The sequence below is a fragment of the Amblyraja radiata genome, chromosome 4 (genome assembly GCF_010909765.2).
Source record: "Amblyraja radiata isolate CabotCenter1 chromosome 4, sAmbRad1.1.pri, whole genome shotgun sequence".
Classification (NCBI taxonomy): Eukaryota; Metazoa; Chordata; class Chondrichthyes; order Rajiformes; family Rajidae; genus Amblyraja; species Amblyraja radiata.
Genome location: NC_045959.1, coordinates 28,566,761 through 28,585,622, shown reverse-complemented (window position 1 = coordinate 28,585,622; position 18,862 = coordinate 28,566,761). Strand labels below are relative to the sequence as shown.

At 45.0% G+C, this 18,862-nt stretch overlaps 1 protein-coding gene across 1 annotated transcript in view; it reads right to left on the bottom strand.

Annotated features, from left to right (window-relative positions):
- dpy19l1 (dpy-19 like C-mannosyltransferase 1) overlaps positions 1-18,862 on the bottom strand; it is a 126,717-nt gene that overhangs the window by 72,712 nt on the left and 35,143 nt on the right. Inside the window, 3 exon segments of the mRNA XM_033019147.1 lie at positions 15,686-15,726; positions 15,896-15,915; positions 16,474-16,560. Of these exon segments, the coding sequence (XP_032875038.1) occupies positions 15,686-15,726; positions 15,896-15,915; positions 16,474-16,560 (148 nt within the window).

Here is an 18,862-nt window from a genome sequence, read left to right as displayed (position 1 = left end):
AGAGTTTGGCAAACTTTCATACAAAAAAGCCAAACAAGTTGAGTAATATACATTTGTTGTATTTTTCAAAGATTCATTGGAGCAGTTCTCCGAATGGCTATGGGGATATGATCTTGTTTTGATCACTGATTGTTTGATTGGCCCAGTAAGGTATCACAGAATTGCCCAGCAGTGAAAACGAGCTTACTCTGAAACGTACGAACAAGTAGAACTAAAGATGGTCAGAGAACAGTGGGGTCAGATTGAAGGCTGATGGAAAATCAATAAATGACACAACAGCTTCAAGTCCTCATGACAACTACTTCTAACTGCACAAAGGTTTGACAAGTGATGTACAAGTGATTTCACTGTCAAGTGTGTTTGCTGTGCAATACCTTAACAGCCCTAGGTGCAGCAGGAAACCTCTGTACTGCAATGCTTATCATGTGTGAATGAACCCTGGGGATGAAAGCTGATCATTCAATGACAACTTCTAATGATTGGGATGACAAGGAAAGACATGAGGCATAAGCAGCCATAACAACCTCTAAACAAGTTGTTCCATCACTGGAAAATAAATGACAAATGTTATAAATAAAACTACATAAGCATATATTGTATGATACATTAGTGCCCCAACAGTTAATGAACAAAAATCATTTTTAGAATCATCATATTCCAACCCATTTGAAGGAAACTATTGGACTGCTTCACAAACAGGGAGATTTTACATGTGTCAATGACAAGTGGACCTCTGCTGAGCAGTCACGGATATTTTTGTATATACTAGCAAGCTTAAACAAGTATTTTGCTCAGAACAAAGACTCTAAACTTACAACTGGATTTACCTTTGCAACAATAACTGCAAAAACGCAAACAGTCACCGGGAGGAGCAGAGTTTTTGTATATCTCAAGGGAGTCTGAAAACAAAAGAAAGCAGATTAACAATAATATATTTTTACATTTCTTGAGTAAACCCAGGAAAGTTTCTGATGCCAGCCGGCATTGTGGCCCTTCAGCAAGTTACAGTTCAAGACATGCCTCTCTCATTCACTCTTCATCATACTGATGTCGAGCACTAGCTGAAATACGTTCTAGAACAACCTAGAGGATGGTGATTTCCTGTAATTTCTCTGGATCTTTCAGGGTTCTTGAAGTTCTTTAACACAAACAGGAATACTCAAGCGCTTCTTCGTAAGCTTTAAACTGTCCTAATAATCTGCATACTGCATAATGACAGTGTCAATTTGGCTCAAGTTATTATAACATCTTTATGAGCATTACTTATTTCACACATTGGGCAGTAATCCTGACAAGAGTTGACAGTAATCCAAATCCTGATTCCAGCAGCCGTTCTTCGGAACAGGGATTTTTGTTTTACATACTAAATAAAGAGCAACAAAGAAGGCAGAAGTGAAGGAAACACAGCTTGGCCTTTGAAAAAGCACTGCAGATATATAAATGGTTGGCAATTGAATTGGGATAATAAAGGACAAAGGGAACAGCTTGAAAGATCGCATGGTAATTAAGGAGATAGCAGAATGGATTGAAAATTGGCTTCGTGAAGCAGAGGGTGATGGTGGAATGTAGCTTCTCGGGCTGGAGGCCTGTGACGTGTGGTGTGCCTCAGGGTTCGATGCTGGGCCTGTTATTGTTTGTCATCTATATCAATGATTTGGATAAGAACATACATGGCATAATTTGCAAGTTAGCAGATAATACAAAAGTAGGTGGTTTTGCAGATAGAGAAGATGGTTGTGATAAATTGCAGCAGGATCTTGAACTGAGGAATGGTCGATGGGATTTAACACAGAGAAATGTGAGGTGTTACATTCTGGGATGTCTAATATGGGCAAAACCTGCACAGTGAATGGCAGGGCTCTGGGGAGTGTTGTAGAGCAGAGGGATCTAGGAGGTCAGGTGCATAGTTCCTTAAAGGTGGAGTCGCATGTAGATAGGGTGATCATGAAGGCTTTCGGCACATTGGCCTCCATCAGTCAGAGTATTGAGTATAGAAGTTGGGGGTCATGTTCCAGTTGTATAAGACGTTAGTAAGACCGCAATTAGAGTATTGTGTTCAGTTCTGGGCACTATGTTATAGGAAAGATGTTGTCAAGCTGCAGCAGGTAAAGAGAAGATATATGAGAGGACTAGAGGATCTGAGCTATAGGGAAAGGTTGAGTATGCTGGGACAACTTGAGCGCAGGATGATGAGGGGTGATCTTTTAGAGGCGTATAAAATCATGAGAGGAATAGATGCAGTCTCTTGCCCGGAGTAGGTGAATCGAGGACCAGAGTACATAGAATATGAAGGGGAAATGATTTAATAGGAATCTGAGGGGTGACTTTTTCACACAAAGGGTGGTAGGTGTCAGAGGAAGTACTTGAGGCAGGTAGAGGGGAATCACATTCTACGATAAGCACTTTAATAATATTTAGAGCGGTTTCCAAAATAAAAGATTACCTCTAACTCCATGAAATCAAACTCCACAGCACACGTATACATCAAGGTGTCAAAGTCTTTGTAGTTGGTAAACTTAGATTTTAGTAGATTACTTATGTGTGCCTGCAATTAAGGAGAAACAAGGTTAGCTAAGAATCAAGCACATTTGAAATGTGATCATAAGAAACATGGGAGCCAAGCTGCTAACGCCAGCTCCCGTGGATTACAGAGTGGTAAAGACGATCCCATTTGAATACATGGATTATGGGATAAATATGGACCCAGAGTCTATGAATAACTCCCTTTGCTTTTCTAAAATACAATGCAGCAGATTCTTTTCAGTCCACATCTGAGGCGCATATCAGATTTAACAGCTCTTTGAAAAGTGTATTTCTGACAGTGCAGAACTCACTTCAGTGCTACATAGAAGCGTTAGCTGAGATTTAGAGTTGAATCTCCGGAGCAACGAACTTTTAGCCCCTGCAGTCAAAAGCATTGTAGTGCAAAGATCCCGCGCGTCAACGGCCTGTCGGCCCGCAGGCGCATTGGGGGCATACGCAACGTCTTGACGGGCGTACGCAGCGTCTTGACGTCGTACGCAGCGTCTTGACCTCGTATGCAGCGTCTCGGCGGCGTACGCCTGGCCCGCAGGATCACTCGGCATCACGTCCGCGCGCCCACTACACCCTCCCCCCCCCCCCCCCCCTCCCCGTACTCGGGGTCTGAAGCGCCGAGGATGCGAGGCCTCACAGTCTCTGATGGGGCCGCTATCACAGACTTAACCGTGAGCGGCCCCCGTGTTTAACCAGGGCTCTGGGAACACGTCATATGATGGGGACGAGGCTTCCAGAGGGAAGGCAGGGACAATGTAGAATCCAGCAGCAGAGTGGCTCCGTTAATGGATTCATTCCACAGTGAGTTCAGTTCGGTAACAACCCCCCCTCTCCTCCCCCTTCTCCCCCCCTCAGCCCTTCGCTCCTCCCATCCATACACCCTTCTCATCCCCTCCCCCATCTCACCCCTACGCCCTATCACCCCCTCCCCCCTCCCTTTCCCCCACCTATCACCCTCCCTTCCCCCCCACCTCCCCCTCCCTTCCCCCCACCTCTCCCCCTCCCTTCCCCCACCTCTCCCCCTCCCCTCCCACCCTCCCACTCCTCCACCTCCCTCTCCCTCTGTCTCCTGCCCCTCTCTCTCCGTCTCTGCCCCTTCTCTTTCTGCCCTCACTCTTTACCCCTCCCCCCCCACCCACCCTCCCTCTCTAGAAGCGCCTGTGAATTGGGGCCTATGCGTCAGTAGATAGGACCGTTATAGATATAAGATATAAGATAGATATAATTTAATTGCCACACAACCAAGGTCGGTGGAATTTGGGTTGCCAGCAGCGGTTCAGTAATAAAGAACACAACCACAATAAAAATTTTACACAAACATCCACCACAGCATTCATCACTGTGGTGGAAGGCACAGAGCTTGGCCAGTCCTCCTCCATTTTCCCCCGTGGTCGGGACCACCACCCTCCACAGCCGTTGCTGCGGGCGTCCAGATGGTAAGGGACAAAGTCAAAGTCAAGGTGAGTCCAGGATCGGCTCTTCCCAACCAGAGACCGCAGCTTCAGGCTGGTGTAGGCCGCAGGCCGGCGGTCAAAGTTTTAAAGTACCTGCCGTGCCGCAGCCGGAAGCACCGCAGTCTGCAGGGCCGGCGGTCGAAGCTCCCCTCCAGGGGAGATGGTAAGTCCATGCCGCACCCACGGTAGAAGACGGCCGCGGGCCGGCGGTGGAAGCTTCTTCTTCCCCCCGGGTCCTCCACGAGGGATCCCGGGCTGTAGACGCCGCACCAGCTGGAGTTCTGCAGACTGTGGCTTCAGACTGCCGGCTGCCGCGGGCCAGCGTAACGGAGCGCTCCCCTCCAGCGAGGTCTCACCCGCTCCGCGCCGAGAGTCCACGCTGCGCCCGCCGTTGAAGCTCCGGGCGCGTCTCCGGGAAAGTCCGCGCCGATCCTTGGTGTTAGGCCACGGGGGAGGCGACCTGAAAAAGTCGCCTCTCCATGGAAGAGGCGGCCAAAACGGTTTCCCCCTTACCCCCCCACACCACCCCCCACACATAACACACAAAGAAACTGGGGTAAAAGCAAATTAATAATATTAATATAATATCAAGGGGGTAGTTAGCGTGTGTGCGGGGGGGTGGTTAGTGTGTGTGACCTCGAATCTCATTTACATTTTTAAAAATCACTATTTTCAAAATAACTCAGTTTTAATAAAATTCTTCCGTTTTCATTCACAATGACATCACAATGGGATCCCAAATCTCATTTACATAAAAAATCGTGGGGATAGAGGGATGGGAGGGCAGTGGGGGTGAGGAGGGATGGGATAGGGGAGGTGATGAGTGGGGGGGGGGAGATAGATAGAGGGAGAGGTGGGAGGTAGGGAGGGGAGAGGGGTTACGGAGGGAGGGAGGGAATGACTGAGGGTAGGAGAAAGGAGAGTGAGGGAGAGGTGAGGGAGGGAGTGGGGGAGGGTAGGAGAGGGTAAAGAAGATGGAGGGTGAAGAGGAGGGGTAGGGTGTGCTGTGGGGGTATGGAGGACGATATGGGTAGGAAGAGGGATGGCGAGATAATGGAAGAGAGGAGAGGGGTTATGGAGGGAGGGAGGGAGTGACTGAGGGTATGTGAAAGGAGAGGGAGGGAGAGGTGAGGGAGGGAGTGGGGGAGGGGAGGAGGAGAGGAGAAAGAAGAGGGTGAAGAGGAGGGGTAGATGAGGTTTAGTGAGGAAATGGAGGAGGGGAGGGGAAGAGAGAGGAAGGGAGGGAGGAGGGAGGAGGGAGGGGAGATGGTGGAGGGTGGGGAGAGGTAGGAAAATGGAGGAGGGGAATAGGGGACTGAAGAGATAGAGTGAGATGCGTTCACATGTTATTGCCATTTTTTTAAACTTTAAAAACGTCAGCCGCGCCTGCGCAGTTGGGGGCTATGGGTGAGTGGTGGAATATTGTGTTGGAGCAACAGGTCCCACTTGGTCCAGTTACAATAAATAATATGGATGTCTACCAATACAGCCCATTTCTACAATACAGGCATACTTACTGCAGAAACCCTCATACACACCATCGTTATCTCAAGACTCAACATCTCCCACACCCCAGCCAGACTTGCTTATTCCATCATGTCACCAGGAACTGATCTACAATTCTTAAAGTTTTTGAACCTTCACTTATGGCAGCACTGACCAATTCTGACCAGTGATCTTTCACACATCAATAGCTCCACTGTTTGATGGATGCACTTTCAACTACCTGCCCGTAGCTCCGAAATAGCCTCTCTCTGAATGCTTATGTCTCCTCCTTTCACAAAATGTACCTTAAAGCCAGTAGCACTGATGTTTTGGGTGGCTTGGTGCAGGATTTTATTTGAATACACTCCTGTGAAATGAGACATTTGCCACATCAAAATGGCAAATAAATACATTTCTGTTTTGCTCTCAATAGGAAATACCTGGTGTTCCCAAGTACAATATACTGCATAGAGAGATTGTGTCATCATCATGTGTAACATAGTCGCTCCCAAAAGTGTTGTTGCGCCAAATTACACTATCTCATATCGACAAGTTCAGGAAATGCAAATCAGTACATTACTGACTAAAAAGAATTGTGAAGCTGAAATATTTATTTTTGTAACTAATATATTTCATTCATAATGTGGATACTTACATCATCTGTAACTCCTAATAATTTAGAAGCCACAAATTTCAGGATTATGGTTCCAACAAGCCAGGTGAATCCTTTAACTGTCTGCAAAAGATTTATACATATTAAACATTTTATTGTTTAATTGCACTTTATTTCAGTTAAGTTTCCTAATTTCACATCTGAAACCTTAATGTTATCAGGCCTATAACACCAAGTCCAAAACCATCTCAAGCAGGATGTTTATTTATCTTCCCTATATATCATTCAACAACATTATTTTGATCGCTGGCTCTTAAATGTTGTAAATTCAATGGAATTTCATAGCATAGGCATAGCATAGAATTTAGTCCCAAGCCTGTATTATCATTCATCAGGTGATGTATCCAAACTCTAACTGAACTAAAACCTAGTTCTTATGAAATATTAATCCAGTTTTTCCCTGATAAGAGCTATCTGACCTGTACAGCTTTATTTCATTTTATGCAGGAAAATATAAATTGGAATTCTTGAATTCCAGGTCATCTATCTATCTACCTATCTTCTATCTATACATAACTAAAACTCTGATCTTGTTATCTTCCAGTTTGTGTGGTCTTTCTATTTGCGCAAAAACGATTGGCGATAGCGCTATGATTTTCGCCAGTTCACTCACCGCTCTCCAATGCTACGATTGCATCAAGACATTGTTCCGATCGGTTGAATGTCGTAAAAGATAGCGAGGTTTAAAAAATCTTAAAAACCGCGCATGCGCAGATCGGTCTATTCTCCTGCCTTTCAGCGTCACGCGGATTAGTCTCTTCACCTGTCACTCATAGGGACGGTCCGGCCCTTCGTGCGCCATCGCGTCTTTACTGGAGCTGAGGATGGCCGGCGGATATTTCCAACCGGACACAATTTTCGTAGGGACCCGAAGCAGCCCAGCCCCAAGCAGCCCAGCGTCGGAGACCCAGCCCAGCATCGGAGACCCGATCCAGCCCAGTGTCGAAGACCCTGCCGAGCCTTGCCCAGAGTCGGAGACCCAGCCCAGAGTCGGAGATGTCACTGATGTCACCAAACGGAAAGCGGAGACTCAGATCCCGGTGCAGGAGAACGACCAGCGCCCGCTGTCAGTCCACATCGCACAGCCAATTCCAGCCACTACTCCCCCTCGTTGCCTCCTCCCCCCTCCCCCGTGATACCCCCCTCTCGCCCATGGATTTTCCCGTCTTTTCTCCCAGCTCACTCCCCCCATCCCCCCCGCCCACACACCTCCCCCCCCACCCACACACACCCCTCCACCACAAACCCGTCCGCCCATAACCTCCCCTCCCCCGCTGTCTATGTTGTATTTGCACGTTCCCCTTGTGACCGCATGCGTTTCCTCTGTGTGCTGCAGTTTCCTCCCACATCCCATAGTTGTGCAGGTTTGTAGATTATTTGGCTTCTATAAAACTGTTCCTAATATGTAGGCCATGGGATAGCATAGCACTAGTGTTGGCGTGGACTCAGTAGGGCGAAGGGCCTGCTTCCATGCTGTATCTCTAAACTAAACTAAAGATAGTGAAAACACTCAGCAGGCAATATGATGGAAGGCAGAAAGATTAAAGATCAGTGCTCTACAGACGACTGAAGAATAAAATCCCAAAGGCGGCATCATTACCAAAATCTGCACGCCAAAATAATGGGAGCAGAGGCTTTAATCTGGAATTGCAGAAGCCAATGTTGGATCATGCAGGTGGAATATAGTGTGCAATTTTGGTCTCCTAATTTTAGGAAGGACATTATTGCTATTGAGGGAATGCAGCGTAGGTTCAACAGGTTAATTCCCAGAATGGCGGGACTGACGTATGATGAAAGAATGGGTCGACTGGGCTTGTATTCGCTGGAATTTAGAAGGAGAGGGGATCTTATAGAAACATAAAATTCTTAAGAGGATTTAAGGAATCTGATAGATTCTTGATTAGTAATGTTGTAATTCTTAAATTCTTAAGAGGTAGATACAGGAAAAATGTTCCTGATGTTGGGGGAGTCCAGAACCAGGGGTCACAGTTTAAGAATAAGGGGTAGGCCATTTAGGACTGAGATGAGTTTTTCATCCAGAGTTGTGAATCTGTGGAATTCTCTGCCACAGAAGGCAGTGGAGGCCAATTCACTGGATATTTTCAAGAGAATTAGATTTAGCTCTTAGGGCTAAGGGAATAATCAAGGGATATGGGGAAAAAGCCAGAAAGGGGTACTGATTTTGGATGATCAGCAATGATTATATTGAATGGCGCGGTGCTGGCTTGAAAGGCCTAATGGCACCTATTTTCTATGTTTCTATCATGAACATTGTCTTTATCAGGTAGACACAAAATGCCGGAGTAACTAAGCGGGACACACAGCATCTCTGGAGAGAAGAAATGAGCGACGTTTCAGGTCGAGCCCTTCATCAGACTGTCTTTATCAGAGTGATGTTGCTGCTGCTTATATTGAACACCCTCAGAATCAGGACAGAAGGTAGAGATCATCAGAAAACTAAACTATCTAGTGACCAGCAGGTCGTCATGCTTGTAGAATGAATGAAAATGTTCAGAAAGCAGACAACCATGCTGAGTGTAATCTCTAACTCACAGCAGACCGTATCATCCTTGGTGAACACAGGATTTTTAATCCAAAGAAGACATGAACTACTGCATCGCCTGGCCGCATTTCATGTTCACAAATATACAGGATCAGAATTAGGCCTTTTGGTCCACTGAGTCTACTCCGCCATTCAATTATGGCTGTTTTATCTTTCCCTCTCAACCCCATTCTCCTGCCTGCTCCCCATAACCCCTGACAACATTACTAATCAAGAATCTATCAGTCAATCTACACCTAAAAATTATCATTTGGCCTCCACAGCCATCTGTGGCAATGAATTCCAGATTACCACCCTTTTTTCTTTTTTGTGTTGTTCTTTTGTCCTGTTTTATTTCAATTTTGGTTTATTGTGTATGTGTGTGGGTGGGGGGGAGTAAACATGGTTTTGGTCTCTTATTTCGGGGGGATGCGACTTCTCTTGTCGTATCCCCCGTCTCCGCCTGCGCCGAGGCCTAATAGTGGAGCTGGCGCAGCGGCAACCCGCCCTCGGAGCGGGCAGCGGCTGCGGCGACCCGACCCCGGAGCGGGCAGCGGCAGTGGCGACCCGACCCCGGAGCGGGCAGCGGCAGTGGCGACCCGACCCCGGAGCAGGCAGCGGCTGCAGCGACCCGACCCCGGAGCGGGCAGTGGCGACCCGACCCCGGAGCGGGCAGCGGCAGCGGCAGCGGCAGCAGCCACCATACCTCGGAGGGGGCAGAGGCAGCGGCAGCAGCGATCCGACCTCGGAGGACCGGCCGCGGGCCCGGTGGACGACATCGTCGGGAGCTCGCAGGTTGGTGACCTGTTCTCCGGAGCTCCCGCGACAACAGCTGTGTCCTCTGGACTGGAGGGCCGCAGCTTCGGCGGCTTCGACCACCCCGGGCCGCGGAGCTGAACCGGCCCGTTCGCGGAGCTTGGATTCAGCCGCGGGACTGACATTACTTACCATCGCCCGGCGGGGTCACAACATCCGAAGCCTGGATCGCCTCGGCGCAGAGGGAGAATAAGAAGGGAAGAGACAAAGACTTAAGACTTTTGCCTTCCATCACAGTGAGGAGTATTCACCTCACTGTGGTGGATGTTAATTTGTGTTTTTTGTGTGTGTTTTTGCCATTTTTTACTATATGTAGGACTGCAAGGCAACAAAATTTCGTTCAGACTGCAAGGTCTGAATGACAATAAAGGCTACTTTACTTTACTTTAACTAAAGAAATTCATTCTTATCTCCTTTCTAAGTGTCACTTTAATCTGAGGCTATGGCCTCTGGTCCTAGACCCTCCTACTAATGGAAACATCATCTCCTCATCCACTCTATCCAGGCCTTTCACTGTTCGATAAGTTTCAATGAGGTTACCCCCTCATCCTTCTAAACTGCAGGGCGAGTACAGGCCCAGTGCCATCATATGCTCATCATATGTTAAAACAATCATTACTGGGATCATTCTCATAAACTGGCACATTTGGTGTCCTAAATTAAAAATAGCAGGTGTGGAACATTCTGCACTTTTGCTGAAGGAGCTATGGTTAGCAGGAGGGTCCCATTAAAGACTTGCATCAGGTGCACAGAAGGAATGATGCACTGAGAATGCTAAAAGGAGGGAGGAGACTAAGTTGAAGAGAAAGACACATCAGAGGCACTGGTATGAAGTGGAGGAAGGTAAAAGCATGTGATGGGTGGAAGATGAGAGAGGAAGCACTTTTATTTTTTCTTCAGCTCCTGCAACATTTCTTTCATTTTCAATTCTCAAACAGTCCTCCCTTTCTCTCCAGTGTGCAGCCTGCTTGATCATAACCAACCTTTCTGGCTTTAATTACAAATTTGCACGACATACAGTACTTTGCACTGGCAAGGTTGGAAGACCAGGCAAGAAAAACGCTGCCTAGATGATGTTGCTTTGTTTCCCATGGATATCGCCTCATTGTGCTGTTAATTTAACTCTTTCTAGAGAATCTCTTGTACCACCTATGGTTTTGGTTCCTGCATTGACTCATGATTACTAGATTCTTCCTTCTGGCTTGTTCTACAATCCTTGACCCTGTCATCAAGTGGACAACAAATCTTTGGGACTTGTGCTTCCAATTCACCCCACCATGTGTAACTTAGGTTAGACTTTGATGATCAGGATTGTTGCGTTTTAACACCGCTTGTTAATAGTGTAATTAAAGGATGTTCATTGTCAATGCACATCTGAAACAAGTTATCAGGATGTGCTTATATCTAGTTTTCTCCAGGTAAAAGGTTGGAAGTTAGCAGAGGTTTCCACTCTCAAGTATCTGTTTATGTTCTGGAGAAAAGATGCCAAGACTGGAAGTGCATTTTATTCCTGTGACATGCAATAACATTCATGTGTTCGCATTTAGGTAACTGTGAACTTTGGGTAAGCTAGAGATAACTGCATTCCATGCCTGACTATCGTGAACAACGATGGGCCACTTTCAAGTCTGGGAAGTGAGGAACATTATGCAATTTCAGAGGAAAACCAATGAGACTAACTTAGCATGGTGTAAGAGCCATCTCAGTGCTTAATACAATGCATGCCAATGTAAATGTCCTCTCTCGTCAGTCATGGGCATTACAGAACTTCTCTCTGTCTGTAGTCTGGAGGCTACTGGCAACCAATCTATTGGGTGGGGAAACAATAGACAATAGATGCAGGAGTAGGCCATTTGGCACCTTGAGCCAGCACCACCATTCACTGTGATCATGGCTGATCATTCACAATCAGTACCCCATTCCTGCCTCCTCCCCATATCCCCTGACTCCGATATCTTTAAGAGCTCTATCTATTTCTTGAAAGCATCCAGAGAATTGGCCTCCACTGCGTTCTGTGGCAGAGAATTCCACAGATTCACAACCCTCTGTGTGAAAATGTTTTTCCTCATCTCTGTTCTAAATGGCTTACCCCTTATTCTTAAACTGTGGCCCTTGGTTCTGGACTCCCCCAATATCAGGAACATGCTTCCTGCCTATAGCGTGTCCAAACCCTTAGTAATCTTATACGTTTCAATAAGAATCCCTCTCATCCTTCTAAATTCCAGAGTATACAAGGCCAGCTGCTCCATTCTATCAACATATGACAGTCCCGCCATACCGGGAATTAACTTTGTGAACCTACGCTGCAGTCCCTCAATAGTAAGAATGTCCTTCCTCAAATTGGGAGACCAAAACTGCACACAATACTCACTCAGTATCTCATTAACAGTGCATACAAACAGGAATTAAAGACAATTAGTAATTTTGCATTAGCAGAGCCTCTACTCCCACTGAGGAATGGATAGGACACAAGTCACACTGCACCCACCACATCCAGGACAAAAGATCTGAACCCACCACCTGAACCATAAATACCCGCCGCCCCCATCTGAATTTTATTATCCATACATATTCATACTAAGTTTGTACTGCAAATTCCTGATATAATTTCCTCCGTTTTTAGCAACAGCATTCATCAGTTGCCCACATTAACACGCCAAGGTCCCACCATCAGGGATCCATTCCAAATTAGCTAGTTATACTTCACGGAGTGGTGTCATAAGTGAGATTCCATAAGCAAGCCACATTTTCACACCAGTAAGTTGCCGATTGTATTCCGACACATAAATCACACTTAGCTGTAAAAAAAAGTACAACTTACCCATGAACCCAGAACATTCCGTGGCCAACATTGTGAAATATTTGATTTGAAGGTAACCATTCCCTAAATAGAAGGAAAAAGAATATCCGTATCGGTGAGTACAGGTACTGGTTACTGAATGCTAATTTTTAAACTTAATTACAGTATGTGTAGGATTATTTAAAAAAACCTAGTTATTTAATACTTTACTATTCACAGTTTGTGCTTTTCAAATGACCATTGCTGGCAAGCCTCTTCATTTCTCCAGACATCCCTCTTTTCTCCAATTTGTCCATTTTAAACCCACAAGTCTGAATATCTGATGTTTACTGAATCTTGTCCCTTCTGTCTTTCCTATCCATTCCTACAGATCGCTTAGAAAACTGGGTCGGCCTGTCAGATCAGGTACTAAGTTGGTTCCAATCATATGTAAGTGGAAGTAAGTACTTTGTTAGCCTTTTGGGCCTGTCCCACTTCGGTGATTTTTCAGCGGACTGCCGGCGACTGTCAAGTTGCCGGCAGTCGCCTGAAAAACCGGGAACTAGAACGGCAACTGTCAGAGTGGAACACACACACACACACACACACAAATACATCGCAAAGGCGGGGGCCAGGGCAAGCGGGGGAGCGCTGTCTGAAATTCACATGGTACAAAGCCAAGGTGATACAGACACACACCGCGATGAACAGGAAGGTTGGCGCTGTAATTAAGATGGCTAGCACAATGTACGGTAAGTCCTTTAAAAGAGGGGAGAAGGGGGGGAGAGGGGGGTAGAAGGGAGAAGAAGGAGTGGAGACAACTTTTAAGAACCCAGACAACTTTTAATAAGCCAGAGATACACAGCTGTGAAGTTTGGCGGACATTTAATATTACCAGTCGGTTATCCTTGGTTCTGAAAACTCCTGCTTACGTTTTTTCCCCCCAATGAGCCAATAAAAATGAAGGGGCAGCAAAGGCGATTAACTAAAACTACCTATGACTACCTCAACTACCCATAACTACATGAAGACCTCACTACAACTGCACCTACGACTACAGGATTATCGATTTTCTCCATGGCGACCAATTTTTGGTCGCAGAAAATTTTCAACATGTTGAAAAATTTGCGGCGACCATATTGAGGCCGCGATTAGTTTCCAGAAAGCGGGAACTCCTCGTGACCATGAAGGAGACTCACCAGAGACCATCAGAGAACATGTGGCGACCATGTGGCGAGCATGTGGCGAGCGCAGAGTCTCCTACACTCGCCTAAAAAGTCGCCTAAGCGGGACAGGCCCATTTGGGACCATGTGTCACAGCTGCATGATATACCCTTTGGTGTAGCACAAGGTAGCTGCCTTGGCCTTTTACTCTTTTCCTTGTATGTGCTGCCGCTGGGAGTAGTTATCAGACAGCATGGAGTTTAGAAGGATGAGAGGATATCTCATTAAAACATATAAGATTGTTAAGGGTTTGGACACACTAGAGGCAGGAAACATGTTCCCGATGTTGGGGGAGTCCAGAACCAGGGCCCACAGTTTAAGAATAAGGAGTAAGCCATTTAGAACGGTGACGAGGAAACACTTTTTCTCACAGAGAGTGGTGAGTCTGTGGAATTCTCTGCCTCAGAGGGCGGTGGAGGCAGGTTCTCTGGATGCTTTCAAGAGAGAGCTTGATAGGGCTCTTAAAAATAGCGGAGTCAGGGGATATGGGGAGAAGGCAGGAACGGGTTACAAATTGGGGATGATCCGCAATGATCACATTGAATGGTGGTGCTGGCTCAAAGGGCCGAATGGCCTACTCCTGCACCTATTGTCTATTGTCTATAGCATAATGTAAATGTTCTAAGTTATGCCGATAACACGCAGTTATAGTGCCCTCCATAATGTTTGGGACAAAGAGCCATCATTTATTTATTTGCCTCTGTACGCCACAATTTGAGATTTGTAATAGAAAAAATCAAATATGGTTAAAAATCAACTGTTTGGAACATCATTAAGAAGAAAGAGAGCACTGGTGAGCTTACTAATCGCAAAGCGACTGGCAGGCCAAGGAAGACCTCCACAGCTGATGACAGAAGAATTATCTCTGTAATAATGAAAAATCCCAAAACACCTGTCTGACAGATTAGAAACACTCTTCAGGAGACAGGTGTGGATTTGTCAAGGACCACCAGGAACAGAAATACAGAGGCTACACTGCAAGATGCAAACCACTGGTTAGCCGCAAAAATAGGATGGCCAGGTTTGTTTGCCAAGAAGTAGTTAAAAGAGCAACCACTGTTCTGGAAAAAAGGTCATGTGAAAAGATGAGATGAAGGTTAACATATCAGAGTGATGGCAAGAGCAAAGTATGGAGGAGAGGAGGAACTGCCCAAGATCCAAAGCATGCCACCTCTAATTTCTACATGGTGAAACAGGTATAAAAATGGCCTTTAATAAAATCTGACAATGTGCACTTTAACCACATGTAATTTTTTCGATGACAAATTTCAAATTGTGGAGTACAGAGGCAAATAAATAACTGATGGGTCTTTGTCCCAAACATTATGGAGAGCACTGTATTACCTCTCTTTCGAACCCATTGATGCAAATGCCTTCAGTTCTTTGACCTCCTGCCTATTTTCCATTAAAAAATGGATGACTGCTAACTTTCTTAAACTCAACGATGACAAGACTGGATCAAATCCCAAGAGAGATATGTTACTCAGTAAACTGGGAAATTTGAGTGCCTATTTTACTGTTTAAATGGCAGCTAAAATCATTTAAATCAAGCTTTTAAATGACTTTACTTCTTCTGATGACGTAAATATTACCTTTATTCTCTTGCATTTATCTCAGCATACCATTCTGCAGCTTGTGTGCTCATATAGTATATGGGACTCTGTACTGCCCCTTGATGTTTTGTTTTTTGTCCTTTAACACTCTCAATTATTAATTTTTTATTTTATATTATATTTTTATATAAATCTGTGCATTTAATGTTATTAACTGTCTATGCCCTTGCCGTTATAAATTGTTTTTTGTTTAGACCTGTTTTTGTGAAAAGCACTTTGGGTTGCATTCAATTGTATGAAAAGTGCTAAACAAATAAAGTGATTATTATTATCTTTGCCTGTCACCCAGATACATTATAAATGAAATTTCCCTTTACATTTAACCAGTTATTATCATTTTTTATTTCTTTCTCTACCCATTACATTGAAAATTAAATCACCAATCACATCCGAGGTGGGAAAACCCAACGTGGCACTTGTACTGTTCTGTATAAATGACCTCAAAGCCACTTCTATTTATTAAACCACCACTTTCTGTTCACCAGTGCAGTTCTAATGGATCCAGGACTAACGCTGTATTATTTCATGCAAATTAATTAACAATATTATTACTGTGATGCTCACAAAGAGTCATAGAACTTATTTCCAATTACATTTTGAAATGCCTATGTTTTTTGCAAGGAGCTGATGAATGTTCTTGTCACAACACATTTGCATTCAAGGCAATTGGGAATTTGACTCAGCCACTTTTTAAAATCTCAAATTATCTGGTTGAGAGTAGCCTTCTTCATTAGCTCACTAGTACTGCTCTATTTTCCCATCCCAGATTTGAACGGTGATGCTGCCAAGAGATCCTCTGAAACAGACATTTGTTTGACACAATGTTGAATGACACAAGCACTTCCATATCTGCTCTCTACCTCGACAGCCATGCATTTGCTTACAGTGATCACGAATAGTTATTTTAATCCACATGGCTACTTAATCTTAAGGGAAGCGAAGGACAATGAGCGCTGGAGAGAGGAGACATATTACCATCTAGGCCAAAGACAAAGGGGAATGGAGTGCAGGAGAAAAAGCAGAACAAATTTATTGCCAAAAAATATCACTTGCATTCCTTCTCTCTGTGACTGGCTCCTGCTCCTCATCTCAGAGGAGAATCAAAACTGGTCTCTAGACAAATACATTACTGCCTTTGCATGGAGAGCAAGGGAAAGTGGGAAAAGGATACTTGCTAGCATTGCTGACATTATCGCTGTAGCAGAAAGGCTCCAAACTAATCTTAGGATCAGTAAAATGGCTGTTACACATGCAGACCACAGAAACAAAATAAAACAAGATATCACAGTACTAAAAAAAACGATTTAAACAGAATAAAGACTGAAAAGTTCCACTGGGCCCTATCTACTTACGTAAACAACAGCCAGAGAGGCAGCATAATAGGAGCTTAACAGCATGGCATTTCCAAACATCAGCACAAAGCAAACCACTAGGGAAATCTGTGGATAGCAAAAGTATACAAGAGGTAAATAATGGAAGACGATTCTGCTGTTCTACTCCCGCTCTTCCCATCCACTCAGTCCAAGTCATGGAGCATTGCTCTGCCCATCATATATTGCCAAAAGAGTGTAAATGTACAGGAGACCATTCAGCCCTGAGTTCCTGCCAGCCTCCACAGTAGTGCCATTACCTGCTCTTGCTCCATAACTCTGCAGATTATTTGGTTTCAAGCTTCCATCGACAATGAGAGGCATTTTTGTCACTCCTACAACTGTCTCTACAACATACCTCCAACCTCACTGGAAGGACATACGAACTATCTCCATAATTAAAGCCCTAATTTTACTCTGTGAGCTCTTCTGGGCAGACCACATTGCTCATACACGCAATACCACATTCACCAATTGCAGGGCTGCCAACATTGGGTGAGAGTTGAGAGTGAGAAATTGTAAGGGAGCTTAGCGACCGGGGGGGGGGGAGGTGTGGGACGGAGCTTTTGCATTTTTCAGCTTGAAATTGTGCAATCTGGTGCATACTGTAGCGAGTCTTTTAAATTACACTTGAATGCAACATTTATGCTTTAAATTGGATTAGGTATGAATAACGTTAGACTAAATTACATTGATAATTACATTCCACAGTAGAGCCAGACTCTGATCAACAGGTTCAGCACATGAATGACCTTAGTATATTCATGTATGGCAATCAGATTATAATTCATGCTGTTATGCATATATATATATATATATAAACAAGAGAAACAAGGCAAGAGTTGGACTTCCATCACTGTTCTGCACAAATAAATCAATCAACCTTACCCTTTGACTATAGAAACAAGACAAAAATAATGCCACATATTCAATCGTATATGATTAAATGAAATTAAGATATATATACATATATATACATATATACATATATATATATATATATATATATATATATATATATATATATATATATATATATATATATATATATAAATCATATATATGGAAACAGGCCCTTCAGCCCACCAAGTCCACATTGACAAGCAATCTACCATACACCAGTTGTATCCTACACACCAGGGACAATTTACAGAAGCCAATTAACCTACAAACCTGCACTTCCTTTGGATGTGGGAGAAACCAGAATATCCAGAGAAAACCCATGTGGTCAGAGGGAGAATGTACAAATTCTGTACAGACAGCACCCGTAGTCAGGATCAAATCTGGGTCTGAGGTGCTGTAAGGCAGCAACTCTACCGCTGCGCCACTGTGCCACCCCATTAAATGATTTTTTCTGTAATATATTTATTATGGTGTCACGCCAATAAAGTTGAACACATGATTCTGATTTCTGCCCTTAGTTGGATAACACACATCTCCAGTCATTGTGTTTTATGGCTGGTTTTCAACCTCTTCAGTCTGAAGGTCTCGACCCGAAACATCACCCATTCTTTCTTTCCAGAGATGCTGCCTGTCCTGCTGAGTTATTCCAGTTTTTAGTGTCTATCTTCAGTTTAAACCAGCATCTGCAGTTCCTTCCTACACTCTTTGTTAAGTGAAACAGGTTCTATTCTCATAATATTATTCACCTCAACTAAGTCTTTTCTTCACCTCCGTTGCTGCAGAGAATACAATCCCAGTTATCAAATCTTTCTTCAATGTGAAAAAAAAATTCCGGCCCTGCCAACATCTTCATAAATCATACCCCTGGATCCTCTCCAGAGCAATTGCACCCTTTCTACAATGTGTCATAGTCTTACAGCATGGAAACAGGCCCTTCATTCCAACTTGTTCATGCAGATCAAGATGCCCCATCTAAACTAGTCCCATTTATCTGCATTGGGCCCATATCACTTTATACCCTGTGTGTGCCAGTGTGTGCGTGACAGTGTGTGTCAGTGAAGCGGCGACAACATCCGGAGTGAGCGGAGACTTGGCGATGCCCGGGAGCGTTTCCCTCTCCCCCCCGTCTGTTCTTCCCCCCCCCCCCGGGAATGTGGGCCGGCCCAGGTGCTCTGTGTCCAGCTGGGGTCCGGGGGAGGTGAGGGTCAGTGACCCAGGGTTCGGGCATCAGAGTGGAGCCTTAGCCCGAGATTCATGCCCGCGGCACCGACGCCCCCACTCACCCGGTCCGCTCCTGGCCGGGGTTAAAATTCCATGGGGTGTGGACAGAACGGCCGATGGACACAGCGCCGCCAGAGGTGAGGGTGGGGGGTGTGAGTAGTGCCTCAGGGGTCGGTGCTGGGACCTCCTCCGTGTCTCACCTATCACACCAACTGCAGGGGGGAAATTAAAATACTTTTTTCCCCCC